General features: G+C 48.4%; 2 protein-coding genes across 2 annotated transcripts in view; both read right to left on the bottom strand.

The window, feature by feature from the left end:
- Window positions 1-12,112, bottom strand: part of LOC130275411 (putative ferric-chelate reductase 1) — an 89,104-nt gene extending 76,992 nt beyond the window's left edge. The window contains exon 1 of the mRNA XM_056523332.1: window positions 12,052-12,112. The gene's annotated coding sequence lies outside the window, so the exon portion shown is untranslated. The remainder of the gene's footprint in view (window positions 1-12,051) is intronic.
- A 2,200-nt stretch (window positions 12,113-14,312) lies between these two features.
- Window positions 14,313-14,950, bottom strand: part of LOC130275412 (putative ferric-chelate reductase 1) — a 46,470-nt gene continuing 45,832 nt past the window's right edge. The window contains exons 4-5 of the mRNA XM_056523336.1: window positions 14,635-14,726; window positions 14,313-14,548 (exon numbers count right to left, since the gene is read on the bottom strand). Coding sequence (XP_056379311.1) covers window positions 14,449-14,548; window positions 14,635-14,726 — 192 coding nt within the window. The 3' untranslated portion in view covers window positions 14,313-14,448. The remainder of the gene's footprint in view (window positions 14,549-14,634; window positions 14,727-14,950) is intronic.

The following is a 14,950-nucleotide window of genomic DNA, read 5'->3' as shown; positions in this document are numbered from 1 at the left end:
GACTAAGCACCTTCTATAAATACTAGCAAATGGGATTTTCCGTGAAGCCGTATGACCTGTATGTGTAAGTGGGTTACTTGGTATGATGCACATGTAAAGTGACTGTAATGATGACTTAGCATTATTTGATTGTCTTAAACCAGGGGTTCTCAAACTGAGGCCCGCTGAGGACATTTATCAGGCCCGCCGGGTGTTTTTGCCGCCGCGAACTAAGGACGTCCCTGTGTCCCGAAATATGTTTTCGGGACACAGGGATGCTCCTGTTAACTCTCTGCGGCCCCGCGTTTACTTTAAAAATGCAAGGACCGCCGGGAGGTAGTGCACGCAGGGACGTCACTGACTTCCCGTGTGTGCGCCCATAGCAACGGAGCACAGAAGGAGCGGAGGAGCGGAGCCACAGAGCAGCGGAGCAGCGAGCAGGATGAGCGCGGGCCAGCTTGGTAAGTGTTACCAGCGGCACCTCAGCTTCGGTGCTCTGACCACCGCTCCTCCGGTCCCGGGACCTACTGCTATGGCCGGACCGGAGGAGCGGTGGTCGGAGCACTGAAGTGGGGCATGAAAACACAGGCATACAGCCTCCATCCATACACTGTATGGCTGGAGGCTGTATGCCTGTGGAGGAACATACTGCCAGCCTAATGTGGGGGGAACTATACTGCCACCCTAATGTGGGAGAACTACAACCTAATGTGGGGGGAACTATACTGCCAACCTAATGTGGGGGGAACTATACTGCCAACCTAATGTGGGGGGAACTATACTGCCAACCTAATGTGGGGGGAACTATACTGCCAACCTAATTGGGGGGGCTATACTGCAAGCCTAATGTGGGGGAACTATACTGCCGGCCTAATGTGGGGGAACTATACTGCCAACCTAATGTGGGGGAACTATACTGCCAACCTAATGTGGGGGATCTATACTGCCAACCTAATTGGGGGGGGGTTATACTGCAAGCCTAATGCGGGGGAACTATACTGCCGGCCTAATGTGGGGGGAACTATACTGCCAGCCTAATGTGGGGGGAACTATACTGCCAGCCTAATGTGGGGGAACTATGCTGCCAACCTAATGTGGGGGAACTATGCTGCCAACCTAATGTGGGGGGGGGGGGCTTTACTGCAAGTCTAATGTGGGGGAACTATACTGCCTGCCTAATGTGGGGGAACAATACTGCCAACCTAATGTGGGGGAACTATGCTGCCAACCTAATGTGGGGGGGGGGGCTTTACTGCAAGTCTAATGTGGGGGAACTATACTGCCTGCCTAATGTGGGGGAACAATACTGCCAACCCTAATGTGGGGGAACTACAACCTAATGTAAGGGAACTATACTGCCAACCTAATGTGGGGGAACTATACTGCCAACCTATTGTGGGGGAACTACAGGGTGGGCCATTTATATGGATACACGTTAATAAAATGGGAATGGTTGGTGATATTAACTTCCTGTTTGTGGCACATCAGTATATGTGTGGCCCCACTATCTTTGTACCCCATTTACCACACCATACCATCAATTTTTGTGTTCCAGCAGTCTTGGAGGGATCTATCCAATGTGGGTTAGTGTCAGACCAATAGCAGTGGTTTAGTTTGTTAACTTCAATATTCACATAAAAGTTTGCCTCATCACTGAACAAAATCTTCTGCGTAAACCGAGGGTCCTGTTCCAATTTTTGTTTTGCCCATTCTGCAGCACCTGAAACTACGGATACTGGAAGCCTGTGCTAGCATTTCTCCTGCGGTGTATATAGTAGTATATGTCAGGATTCGGCAAGCTGGATGTGGATCCTCTGTGCCAGAGAGGGATTGGCGTGGACCGTGTCGGTGGACCGGTTCTAAGTTGCTACTGGTTTTCGCCAGAGCCGCAAAGCAGAGCAGGATGGACTTGCAGCGGCGGTAGCAACCAGGTCGTATCCACTGGCAATGGCTCAACCTCTCTGACTGCTGAGATAAGCGCGGAACAAGGGAGTAGACAAGAGCAGATTCGGACGTAGCAGAAGGTCAGGGCAGGCAGCAAGGATCGTAGTCAGGGGCAACGGCAGGAGGTCTGGAACACAGGCTAGGAACACACAAGGAAACGCTTTCACTGGCACAATGGCAACAAGATCCGGCAAGGAAGTGCAGGGGAAGTGAGGTATTATAGGGAAGTGCACAGGTGAAGATACTGATTAAAACCCATGCGCCAATCAGAGGCGCACTGGCCCTTTAAATCGCAAAGACCCGGCGCGCGCGCGCCCTAGTGAGCAGGGCCGCGCGCCGGGACAGCACAGACGGGGAACGAGTCTGGTAAGCGGGTCGGGATGTGCACCGCGAGCGGGGGTGTCCCGCATCGCGAATCGCATCCCGGCTGGGGACATAATCGCAACGCACCCGGTCAGCAGGTCTGACCGGGGCGCTGGGAACAGGAGAACGCCGTGAGTGCTCCGGGGAGGAGCGGGGACCCGGAGCGCTCGGCGTAACAGTACCCCCCCCCCCCTTGGGTCTCCCCCTCTTTTTAGAACCCGAGAACTTGAGGATAAGGTCCTTGTCAAGGATGTTGTCCTCGGGTTCCCATGACCTCTCCTCCGGGCCGCAATTCTCCCAATCTACAAGAATTTTTTTTTTACCTCTGACCATCTTGGATGCCAGAATTTCTTTCACCGAGAAGATGTCAGAGGACCCGGAGACAGGAGTAGGAGCAACAACCTTAGGAGAAAAGTGGTTAAGGATGAGTGGTTTAAGGAGAGAGACATGAAAAGCATTAGGAATACGGAGAGAAGGAGGAAGAAGGAGTTTGTAGGAGACAGGGTTGATTTGGCATTTGACTTTAAAAGGACCAAGATAACGTGGTCCCAGTTTATAACTGGGGACACGGAAGCGGACATACTTGGCGGAGAGCCACACTTTGTCTGCGTGTTTCTTCATCCGGGATGAGGCCTGTAGGAGAGATTTTTGAGTCTCTTTCCAGATGGTGGAGAAATCCCGAGTCACCTCATCCACAGCGGGCAAACCAGAAGGCATGGGAGTGGGGAGGGGGGGAAGAGGGTGACGGCCGTACACCACGAAGAATGGGGATTTAGCGGAAGACTCAGAGACTTTGAAGTTGTACGAGAATTCGGCCCATGGTAGGAGATCGGCCCAGTCATCCTGGAGTGATGAAACAAAATGTCGCAAATAGTCACCAAGAACCTGATTAACTCTTTTCACTTGCCCATTGGATTGGGGATGATAAGAAGACGAGAAGCTTAATTTGATTTTAAGCTGATTACAGAGGGCCCTCCAGAATTTCGACACAAATTGAACGCCTCTATCCGAGACGATATGCGTAGGAAGCCCGTGAAGGCGAAAAATGTTTACAAAAAATTGTTTCGCCAACTGAGGCGCAGAAGGAAGACCCGGGAGAGGAATAAAATGTGCCATCTTAGAAAAACGATCAACGACCACCCAAATAACTGTGTTGCCATGGGATAAAGGTAATTCTGTAATAAAGTCCATAGCAATCTGCGACCATGGTCGCTCAGGAACAGGCAGAGGATGGAGGAGACCGGCAGGCTTCTGGCGAGGAGTCTTGTCCCGGGCACAGACTGTACAAGCCCGAACAAAATCAGCGACATCTGTTTCCAGGGTAGGCCACCAATAAAAATGAGAGATGAGCTGGACGGATTTCTTGATGCCAGCATGGCCGGCGAGCTGAGAGGAGTGTCCCCACCTGAGAATCCTGAGGCGCTGGCGTGGAGGGACGAAGGTCTTTCCTGGAGGAGTTTGTCTGATAGAAGCTGGAGAAGCGGAGATCAGACAGTCAGGAGGGATAATGTGTTGCGGGAAGGCTTCCATTTCAGAGGCATCCGAGGAACGAGAGAGAGCGTCAGCCCTAATGTTCTTGTCAGCAGGGCAAAAATGAATCTCAAAGTTAAAACGGGCAAAGAACAACGACCACCTAGCCTGGTGAGGGTTCAGCCGTTGGGCAGACTGAAGATAAGAGAGATTCTTGTGATCGGTGTATATAATAACTGGATATTTGGAACCCTCCAGCAGGTGCCTCCATTCCTCGAGAGCCAGTTTTATGGCCAGTAGTTCTCGATCACCAATGGAGTAGTTTTTCTCCGCCGGAGAGAAGGTCCTAGAAAAGAAACCACAAGTAACAGCATGTCCGGAAGAATTTTTCTGTAGGAGTACAGCTCCAGCTCCGACCGAGGAGGCGTCTACCTCCAGTGAGAAGGGTTTAGATGGATCAGGTCTGGAGAGTACGGGAGCAGAAGAAAAGGCAGTTTTAAGATGGTTGAACGCCTCTTCCGCTTGCGGAGGCCAGGACTTAGGGTTGGCGTTTTTCTTGGTTAGAGCCACAATTGGGGCCACAATAGTGGAAAAATGTGGAATAAACTGTCTGTAGTAATTGGCAAACCCCAAGAAACGTTGTATAGCTCGGAGTCCGGAGGGGCGTGGCCAATCCAATACGGCTGATAGTTTGTCCGGGTCCATTTGGAGTCCCTGGCCAGAGACTAAATATCCTAGGAAGGGGAGAGATTGACATTCAAAGAGACATTTTTCCATTTTGGCACATAACTGATTGTCCGGAAGTCTCTGAAGAACCATGCGGACATGCCGGCGGTGTTCTTCTAGGTTGGAAGAAAAAATCAAAATATCGTCCAGGTAGACCACAACACAGGTATATAATAAATCACGAAAAATTGAATTTACAAAGTCCTGGAAGACGGCAGGGGTGTTGCAAAGCCCAAAAGGCATAACCAAATATTCAAAGTGTCCATCTCTGGTGTTAAATGCGGTCTTCCACTCGTCCCCCTCCCTGATGCGGATGAGATTATATGCACCTCTTAAATCCAATTTAGTAAAGATGTTAGCGCCACGTAGGCGGTCAAAGAGTTCCGAGATAAGAGGTAGGGGATAGCGTTTTTTTATAGTGATTTTATTAAGACCGCGGTAATCAATGCATGGTCATAAAGAGCATAAAGTCTTTTTTGGAGACGAAGAAGAATCCAGCTCCAGCAGGGGAGGAAGACTTGCGGATGAATCCCCTTTTTACATTTTCTTGAATGTACTCCATCATAGCTTGTGTTTCTGGAGCAGACAGTGGATAGATTCTGCCCCAGGGTGGAGTAGTACCAGGGAGAAGATCAATAGGACAGTCATAAGGCCTGTGAGGAGGCAAAGTCTCAGCTTGTTTTTTGAAAAACACATCAGCATAGTCCAGATAGGCCTTGGGGAGACCTGGTATCGGAGGAGTCACAGGGTTTTGACTGGGAGCAGACATAAGACACTTTTTGAGGCAAGTAGTACCCCAGTTCTTGATCTCCCCGGTGGTCCAATCGAGGGTAGGGGAATGGCGTTGAAGCCAAGGTAGTCCAAGAAGAATTTCAGAAGTGCAGTTAGAGAGGACCAGAAATTCAATTTTTTCATGATGGGGTCCAATGCACATTAAGAGGGGTTCCGTGCGGTAACGCACAGTACAGTCCAATCTTTCACCATTAACAGAGGCGATGTAGAGGGGTCTGGCGAGACTGGTCACTGAGATGTTGAACCTGTTAACGAAAGAGGCCAAAATAAAATTTCCTGCAGATCCGGAATCCAAGAAGGCCACAGCTGAGAAGGAGAAGGTAGAAGAAGAAATCCGCACAGGCACAGTAAGACGTGGAGAAGCAGAGTTCTCACCTAGAGCTGTCTCACCTTTGTGCGGAGTCGGAGTGCGTCTTTCCTGACGTGGAGGTCGGATAGGACAATCCTTCAAGAAGTGTTCGGTACCGGCACAGTACAGGCATAGGTTCTCAATGCGGCGGCGTGTCCTCTCTTGAGGTGTCAGGCGAGACCGGTCTACTTGCATAGCCTCCACGGCGGAAGGCACAGGAACGGATTGCAGCGGACCAGAGAAGAGAGGAGCCGGGGAGAGAAACCGCCTCGTGCGAACAAAGTCCATATCCTGGCGGAGCTCCTGACGCCTTTCGGAAAAACGCATGTCAATGCGGGTGGCCAGATGAATAAGTTCATGCAGGTTAGCAGGGATTTCTCGTGCGGCCAGCACATCTTTGATGTTACTAGATAGGCCTTTTTTGAAGGTTGCGCAGAGGGCCTCGTTATTCCAGGATAATTCGGAGGCGAGAGTACGGAATTGGATGGCGTACTCGTCAACAGAAGAATTACCCTGGACCAGGTTCAGCAGGGCAGTCTCGGCAGAAGAGGCTCGGGCTGGTTCCTCGAAGACACTTCGAATTTCCTGAAGAAGGAGTGTACTGAGGCAGTGACAGGATCATTGCGGTCCCAGAGCGGTGTGGCCCATGACAGGGCTTTCCCAGACAAAAGGCTGACCACGAAAGCCACCTTTGACCTTTCAGTTGGAAATTGGTCCGACATCATCTCCAAATGCAGGGAACATTGCGAGAGAAAACCACGGCAAAGATTAGAGTCCCCATCAAACTTGTCTGGCAATGATAAACGGAGGCTGGATGCGGCCACTCGCTGCGGAGGAGGTGCAGGAGCTGGCTGAGGAGATGGTTGCTGAAGCTGTGGTAGAAGCTGCTGTAGCATCACAGTCAGTTGAGACAGCTGGTGGCCTTGTTGCGCTATCTGTTGCGACTGCTGGGCGACCACCGTGGTAAGGTCAGCGACAACTGGCAGCGAGACCTCAGCGGGATCCATGGCCGGATCTACTGTCAGGATTCGGCAAGCTGGAGGTGGATCCTCTGTGTCAGAGAGGGATTGGCGTGGACCGTGTCGGTGGACCGGTTCTAAGTTGCTACTGGTTTTCGCCAGAGCCCGCCGCAAAGCAGGATGGACTTGCAGTGGCGGTAGCAACCAGGTCGTATCCACCGGCAATGGCTCAACCTCTCTGACTGCTGAGATAAGCGCGGTACAAGGGAGTAGACAAGAGCAGAGTCGGACGTAGCAGAAGGTCAGGGCAGGCAGCAAGGATCGTAGTCAGGGGCAACGGCAGGAGGTCTGGAACACAGGCTAGGAACACATTTCACTGGCACAATGGCAACAAGATCCGGCAAGGAAGTGCAGGGGAAGTGAGGTATTATAGGGAAGTGCACAGGTGAAGATACTGATTAAAACCCATGCGCCAATCAGTGGCGCACCGGCCCTTTAAATCGCAAAGACGCGGCGCGCACGCCCTAGGGAGCGGGGCCGCATGCGCCTGGACAGCACAGACAGGGAACGAGTCTGGTAAGCGGGTCGGGATGCGCACCGCGAGCGGGTGCGTCCCGCATCGCGAATCGCATCCCGGCTGGGGACATAATCGCAGCGCACCCGGTCAGCAGAGGGGCGCTGCGAACAGGAGAACGCCGTGAGCGCTCCGGGGAGGAGCGGGGACCCGGAGTGCTCGGCGTAACAGTATATATCAGTGTATACGGATACTGGAAGCCTGTGCTAGCATTTCTCCTGCGGTGTGTATAGTAGTATATAGCAGTGTATACGGATACTGGAAGCCTGTGCTAGCATTTCTCCTGCGGTGTGTGTATATAGTAGTATATAGTAGTATATAGAGAAGAGTGATTGCATTGACAATCCAACACAATGGGCAGCACATTGAACACATTTTATAAGTGGTCAGAAACTTGTAAATAACTCATGAAAGAATAAAGTTATGTTAAAACCAAGCACATCATTGTTTTTCTTGTGAAATTCCCAATAAGTGATGTGTCACATGACCCTCTTCCTATTGAAAAAACAAAAGTTGGATTCAAAATGGCCGACTTCAAAATGGCCACCATGGTTACCACCCATCTTTAAAAGTTTCCCCCCTCACATATACTAATGTGCCACAAATAGGAAGTTAATATCACCAACCATTCCCATTTTATTAAGATGTATCCATGTAAATGGCCCACCCTGTACAACCTAATGTGGGGGAACTATACTGCCAACCTAATGTGGGTGGAATTATACTGGCAACCTAATGTGGGGGGAATTATACTGCCAACCTAATGTGGGGGGGGGGACTATACTGCCAGCCTAATGTGGGGGAACTATACTGCCAAACTAATGTGGGGGAACTATACTGCCAGCCTAATGTGGGGGAACTATACTGCCAAACTAATGTGGGGGAACTATACTGCCAGCCTAATGTGGGGGAACTATACTGCCAACCTAATGTGGGGGAACTACAACCTAATGTGGGGGAAATATACTGCCTACCTAATGTGGGGGAACTACAACCTAATGTGGGGGAACTATACTGCCAACCTAATGTGGGGGAACTATACTGCCAACCTAATGTGGGGGAACTGTACTGCCAACCTAATGTGGGGGAACTATACTACCAACCTAATGTGGGGGAACTGTACTTCCAACCTAATGTGAGGGAACTACAACCTAATGTGGGGGAACTATAGTGCCAACCTAATGTGGGGGGAACTATACTGCCAACCTAATGTGGGGAAACTGTACTGCCAACCTAATGTGGGGGAACTACAACCTAATGTGGGGGAACTATAGTGCCAACCTAATGTGGGGGAGCTACAACCTAATATCGGGGATTTATACTGCCAACCTTATGTGGGGGGATCTATGCTGCCAACCTAATGTGGGAGGAACTATGCTGCCAACCTAATGTGGGGGGGGGGGGGTTAAGGGGTGAAGGGTTAGTCCACTAATAAGATATATAAGTGTGCATTGGAATTTGTTCATAGGTTTTTTTTTAACTATAGTCCGTCCCTCCAACGGGACAGTGAACTGGCCTCCTGTTTAAAAAGTTTGAAGACCCCTGTCTTAAACCATAGCGCCCCCTACCAGCTTTGAGCCTCCAAATATAATTTTTACTGCTAAACTACAACCTCCTCTGCCTAGGCCAGTGTTTCCCAAATTTTAGCAGAAGAGGTTTGTTTTTTCGCTTTATTTTTTATTTAGTTTTCATTTTTTTTTTTTGCCATTCGTACGTTCTAATTGCCTAGGAATGTGGGTGGGGGGATGGGGAACGTCTTTAACGTTTTTTCTTTTTTTTTTTGTGCGAACTTGGGAAAAAGCTAAGTTGCCCCTAGCAACCAATCTTCCAACTTAGGTCATTTTGATGAGGCATTGTTCCAAATGAATGAAGTAGTGGTATTGGTTACTATGTGCAAATTTTCCTTTCCTCCGCTTTTGCTAAATCTCCCATATGGGCTCGTTCTGTTTTGTTTAGCTAGATTATTCCAACTGTGGAAAAGTGACGTATGGAATATTGCTGTTTTAGTGTTCTCTAAATGGGGAATATTTTTCCTAACCTGGGTAAAAGGGTGTTGCACTAGGCTCGAGTAATTAAGCTGCTCGCTTATTTCATTTTTCAAGATGCCTGTGAGCAATGAAATTAGCATTCTTCTTGGTTGCTATGGGCAACTCCGCAACTTTTGCTAGAGACTGGTTTAAATAAATCTCCCCAGATGCCCGTATAAAGAAGTGGCCATGAACAAACAAAATACCCAGGCCAACCTAGGGTGCTGTGGACAGTTCCTAATACGGGCAACATTTCCGCCAGGTTTGGCTTGGTCTGAAGTTTCCGCGTATATGGCCGATTTGCGACTGTCGCATACGAGGTTTGCGAATATCACACATGATAAATACATGACTATGAACAAAGTCGGTCTATTTTAGACATTTATGCTTTCGAGGAACAGAAAAGTTCTAAACCATTTGTGACAGAAAAGTCGCAAAAAAATAGACAGCGACAAATTTAGACAAGAAAAAAAGAGTTTAAACAGCTTATAGTAAATCTCCCTTATTGTCTCTGGCTGCATGGAATGCTGGGAAAGTTCAGGGACAACAGTAAAATAAAAAGACTTGCACTACAGCACTAACGGGTGTGGGTCCTGAGCATGAAAACGGGACAAAGCAACGCACAGAGGTAAAAGAAGCAAATTACACTGTATTAAGTTGGCATCATGAGCTCAAAGGATGAAGAAAGAAATCCTGGAATACCCCTTTAAGAGGCTGCTTTTCCATGGACTTGTCAATGACCATGACCCATTATGACTTACCAGCACTGGACACATTGGGTCAGTATTTCCCAACCAGGGTGCCTCTAGCTGTTGCAAACTACAGCTCACAGCATGCATTGCATTGTAGGCACCCTGGTTGGGAAATACTGCATTTGGTGGACATTCAGCTGGTCCCTGTGGCTTTTTCCCATCCCACTGGCCTTGAGCCTTTTTTCTATATGCAAACGGGTAGAAATCTATCAATCAAGGCTGGTGGGGATGGAGGGAAGACACGGGGACCACCCTGATGATTCATGGTTCATGCAGCATGAAAGTGATGACATGTTCCCTTTAATGGGTTCGGTTTTTAAGGGAAGCTACCTAGAAGACCTACTTTACATGCATTTTGTGTTGTGCTGGTACCGTATTACATACCGTACCTTGTATGGTGGTCCCCAAAGTCACAGTTATTACATTCAGGTAGGGTCCCCCAGGTTGTACAGCCCCTAGTCGCCTTCTCCTTTCATAATTTCATAATGCTATTATATATATTTAATAATGTGCATATTTAATATAATGTATATTAGTCTACATACCTTGTTAGCGTCGCAGGACCTTCAGTCATGTGACCATGTTGATTCCTCTATGGTATGTTGGAGGACCTTTGGAGGTCCTTGGGTCACATGTTTACCCATAACTCTCTGTACAGGAGATTGACAGTTGTATGGACCAGTGAGCTTAAGTCCGGCCCCTGCCCATATAAGGGAGCTGCAGCCAATGATCGCTCTCTTGGGTTGCTGCTCTCATGGATGCTGGACTATCAGGACGGATCTGCGCAACTTACAAAGACAAGCTAGGCTAGAAGCCTGCTGGCCTCAGCTTAAAACTAAACCGTCAGTTAAAATCTCAATCCCCGCTAAAGCTAGCGTGATTACTGGACCGAATCTAAACCCCTAAATCCAGTGGATCATCGCAACAATTATCTTCCTAAGCTCAATAGACTCATGAGGTCCCAACCACTTGTCAAGCTCTAATAGACTTTGTTATATGGACTGTTCCTGTTCATTATGGCCTAAAGTCTTCAGTAAAAGTTCTGACAAGTTTCTGCAAATCTCCGGTTGTGGACAATCAATTATTTCCTATCTCCCTATCGCTTTTGGGAAGGGTGGCGGTAGGACAAGCATACAGAGAATAGCCCCTCACCCTGGCGTCACGAATAGAGAGGGTTAAGCAGGCACCCTTAGTAACAGCACAGCTACACTCCCTACACCCAACTCCCCCAGGCTATCACATAGCGTTTTATGAAGTGGACACAGTAATGGTCAGAGACCGATTTTAACAGATAATATTTTTTTTTTTCTGAAAATAAGATTTTAATATACATTGTACAGTTATAATCACTCAAATTAGAAAAAAAAGGAGGGGGGGGGGGGAGTAAATGTACAAAATTGGTCCAAGCAAACTGGAAAAAAAAAAGCTAAATATATCATGGAATATTTCCATTTGTAGATCTCTATCTTTTGGATGGACACTGGCGCGAATGCTTCTGTGTTTCTTGTAAGTTCCGCAGCCCGAACGTGATAATCTCGAGATGTTGAGAACGTCGTTTTAGAATCGCGAAGAAAGCGTCAGCAGGACACTGAACAGTATGGATACATATGTAAGACACAGAGGAGCCTAAAAGGCAAAACAAGACAATGCAATAAGAACGGAGGCCAAAAACACGACCAAGTCTGGTGAGACGCTTATTGTAGATCAAGGGGGAGAGTTATCAAAACCTGTCCAGAGGAAAAGTTGCTGAGTTGCCCATAGCAACCAATCAGATCGCTGCTTTCATTTTCCACAGGCCTCTTCAAAAATTAAAGAAAAAAATCTGATTGGTTGCTATGGGCAACTCAGCAACGTTTCCACTGGACAGGTTTTGATAAATCTCCCCCCAAAGCTTTTACACCTGTATCTGGATTACAAAGGGTTAAACATTCTCTGATTTGTGGACAATCGGCTGGGAGTTGTAGTTTTGTGACAGCTGGAGGCACACAGTTTGAAAAACACTGTTATGTAGTATATAGTATGTTCACCCCTGCTTCATGGGTGGTGCTTAGAGCAACATTGGGGAGTGAAGTGTGCCGCAGATTAATGATAGTGTGTGTAAGGGTTAAAGGGGTACTCCGTCCCAGACGTCTTATCCCCTAACCAAAGCGGGGGTCCCACTCGCTCCGTGCCGGATGTGGTGCAGAGGCTCGTGACGTAACTGTCACGCCCCCCTCAATGCAAGTCCCATCCCATACACTTGCATTGAGGGGGCGTGCCCATGATGTTACGAGCCTCCTGCGCTGCACCTGACGCTCAAAACGAATGCCAGGTGCAGCCAAGAGATCGCGGGAGTCCCCAGCGGCGGGACCCCCGCGATCAGACATCTTAGATCCTTTGGATAGGGGATGAGATGTCTAAGGGCAGAGTACCCCTTTAAATTGGTAAAGCCATTTACTAGTAGGTTATTTGACTCTTTGTCTGTAAACACAGAATAAATGAGATGATTGTGGTGGCCCAGTACGGGAGGTGTTACCTTGTACCCTTGCTGTCCTGTCAGGCAGTCTCCTTCAGTGTCCCCAGGGCCCCTTGTACCTGTTTCCCCCCTGTACATATGTTCTGCAGTGTATTGTATTATAAAATGTGTTGTATCTTTAAGAGTTATGTCATGTGATTGTTACCCAGGAGGTACCAGTGACCAGGTGACCCCAAGGATAGGAGAGGACGGGAAGCTGGAATCGCGCTGCTAGATGGTCAAATGCACAAGGCAATAGGACGTGATAGAGATAAGGTATGTAATCTTTTATTTCTTTCATGCGACGCGTTTCTGGGAAGAAACTGATGCCTGATGAAAGGGTTCTTCCCAGAAACACGTCGCATGAAAGAATGAAAGATTACATACCTTATCTCTATCACATCCTATTGCATTGTGCATTTGACCATCTAGCAGTGCGATTCCAGCTTCCCGTCCTCTCCTATCCTGGCTCCACCGATCTACTAGGCCGAGTCCTTTGGCCTTGGGAAGCCGCAGCAGCTACATTATATCCACGCTATTGTAAGTGTTGTGCCTGGATTCTGCACAACCCCACCAGGTGAGCGAATCCACGTTTTCAGCTGTAGAAATTCTCCCGGTGATCCCGCACAAGGAAGCGCTTTGTGTTTCATGTAATTTATACAGGTGACCCCAAGAGTGACCTATGGGCCCCCTGCTAGTCTCCCCCATATAAGCCCTTGGTGGAGCTTCTCTCTCTTCTGCTGAGGTCCAGTGCAGTCTTGTCTAGTGTGTGTGTCCAGAGTGTTGGAGACCTCAAAGTCCAGTCCTGCAGCCGCCATCAAGTCAAGTAAGATAAAGTCACAGCTTTATGCGTCAAGTCAAGTCAGTCCCTGTCATCTGTCAAGTCAGCGTGGTCTGTATTTAATTGTCCAGTCCTACTACAATCCCAGCAAGCTCTTAAGGTCTCTGCGTCACTGGTCACCTCCTTGGGCCCTGGCTGAACTGTATAGACTATACCAACTGTCTACCCTCAGTAAAGCTACCGTACGGTGTCCATTTTAGGACATCGTCAGTCATCAGACGTAAATTTGTCCTCCGTCAGGAGAAACGGTGTCCTGCCTCCTCCTTCTGACCAATCGCTGTCATTCGTCAGCCGCAACTCTGTCCTCCCTCAGGTGAAATGGCGTCCTGCCTCCTCCCTCAGAACAATCGCCGTCCTCCTTCAGCCACAACTCCATCCTCCCTCATCGGAAACTCCGTTGTCCAAAACGTCGTCATGCCTCAGACGATTCTCCCTGCCACATAGCAGAGCCGACGCTGCACAGCATTGTATAGCAGAGTCAAAACTGTGAAACTTGCATGTGTGTACTACAGACACTACATGTGCTACAGAGTCTGTATAGCAGAGCCGACACTGAATAGCGTGTACAGCAGAACCCGTATAGCAGAGAGACGACACTGACTCGGCTTTGCTACATGGCAGGAAAGTCTTTTGTCTGAGGGATGATGGAGTTTCGGATGAGAGACTTTAGGATAACAAAGGAGAGAGGAGAGAGTTGTGGCTGATGCCTGACGGAGAGTGGCTCGAGAGAGGAGTCGGGACGCCGTTTCACCTGACAGAGGACGGAGTTACGTCTGACGATGTCCTAAAATGGACACCGTTCTACCGTTGTCCGTAACTTGGCGTTGGAGTCTTTATTGCCCCGTGCCTAGCCCAGGATCAAGCGGTATACCTTCGGGTGGTTTTAGACTAAACCATGCCCTGGAGTCAAGAATACAAGGGGTTAATGCCATCTGCCCCTAGGGTAACAATATCTGCCCTCATCACACCCCGCCACCACATGACCAAAAATTAGAAAAAAAAATATTTCAATTTGAAATGGTCAAGCTGGATGGGGCAGATAGTGCAATACTAGACCCAGCCTGTGGGCAATAATTGGTGCTGTTTCCTGGATGACAAATATGCAAACCCTTCCATCCCTCATCAGACAAGCTCTTTAATTCTCTACACTTTATTAAAAAATAAATAAAATCCCCAAATTATCTTACAGTTAAATGGGATCCTCCCGAGCCAACGTATGTAAGTTTCGGTCCAACTAAATTGGTCCAGAAAATGGATCCGTTGCGAACAACTGTGGCCCTAGAAAGATGTAAATACAAGGATCATACATGATGAAGACTGTGGTATATCCATAGATCTAGGTCTGTGCCCTGTTACCTTATTACCTTAGGTAGATGTCTGAGATGTTTTCTTTCGGTGCAATCCAGGTCACCTGCACAATACTTTTTGCCAGGTCAGATGTGTGACTCACTGCGCTCTGTAAATAATATATAGACAATTAAAGGGATTGTCCAATCATGGGCGCAAATCTGATATGTAGGTCGGTACGTATATTGGGTGCATTCCTGTGATTTATTTTCCTATTGCTTGCTGCTTTGGCTGCTTTTTAGCTCAGTTCTATGAGGGCATGTGATCTGTGACTACAGTTTAGCTACAGGGGAGGCCTGAGGTGGTCTGAGACACGCCTCCTGTCTCCTGATT

The sequence above is a fragment of the Hyla sarda genome, chromosome 6, assembly GCF_029499605.1.
Source record: "Hyla sarda isolate aHylSar1 chromosome 6, aHylSar1.hap1, whole genome shotgun sequence".
Taxonomy (NCBI): domain Eukaryota; kingdom Metazoa; phylum Chordata; class Amphibia; order Anura; family Hylidae; genus Hyla; species Hyla sarda.
This window is presented reverse-complemented; position numbering and strand designations above follow the sequence as displayed.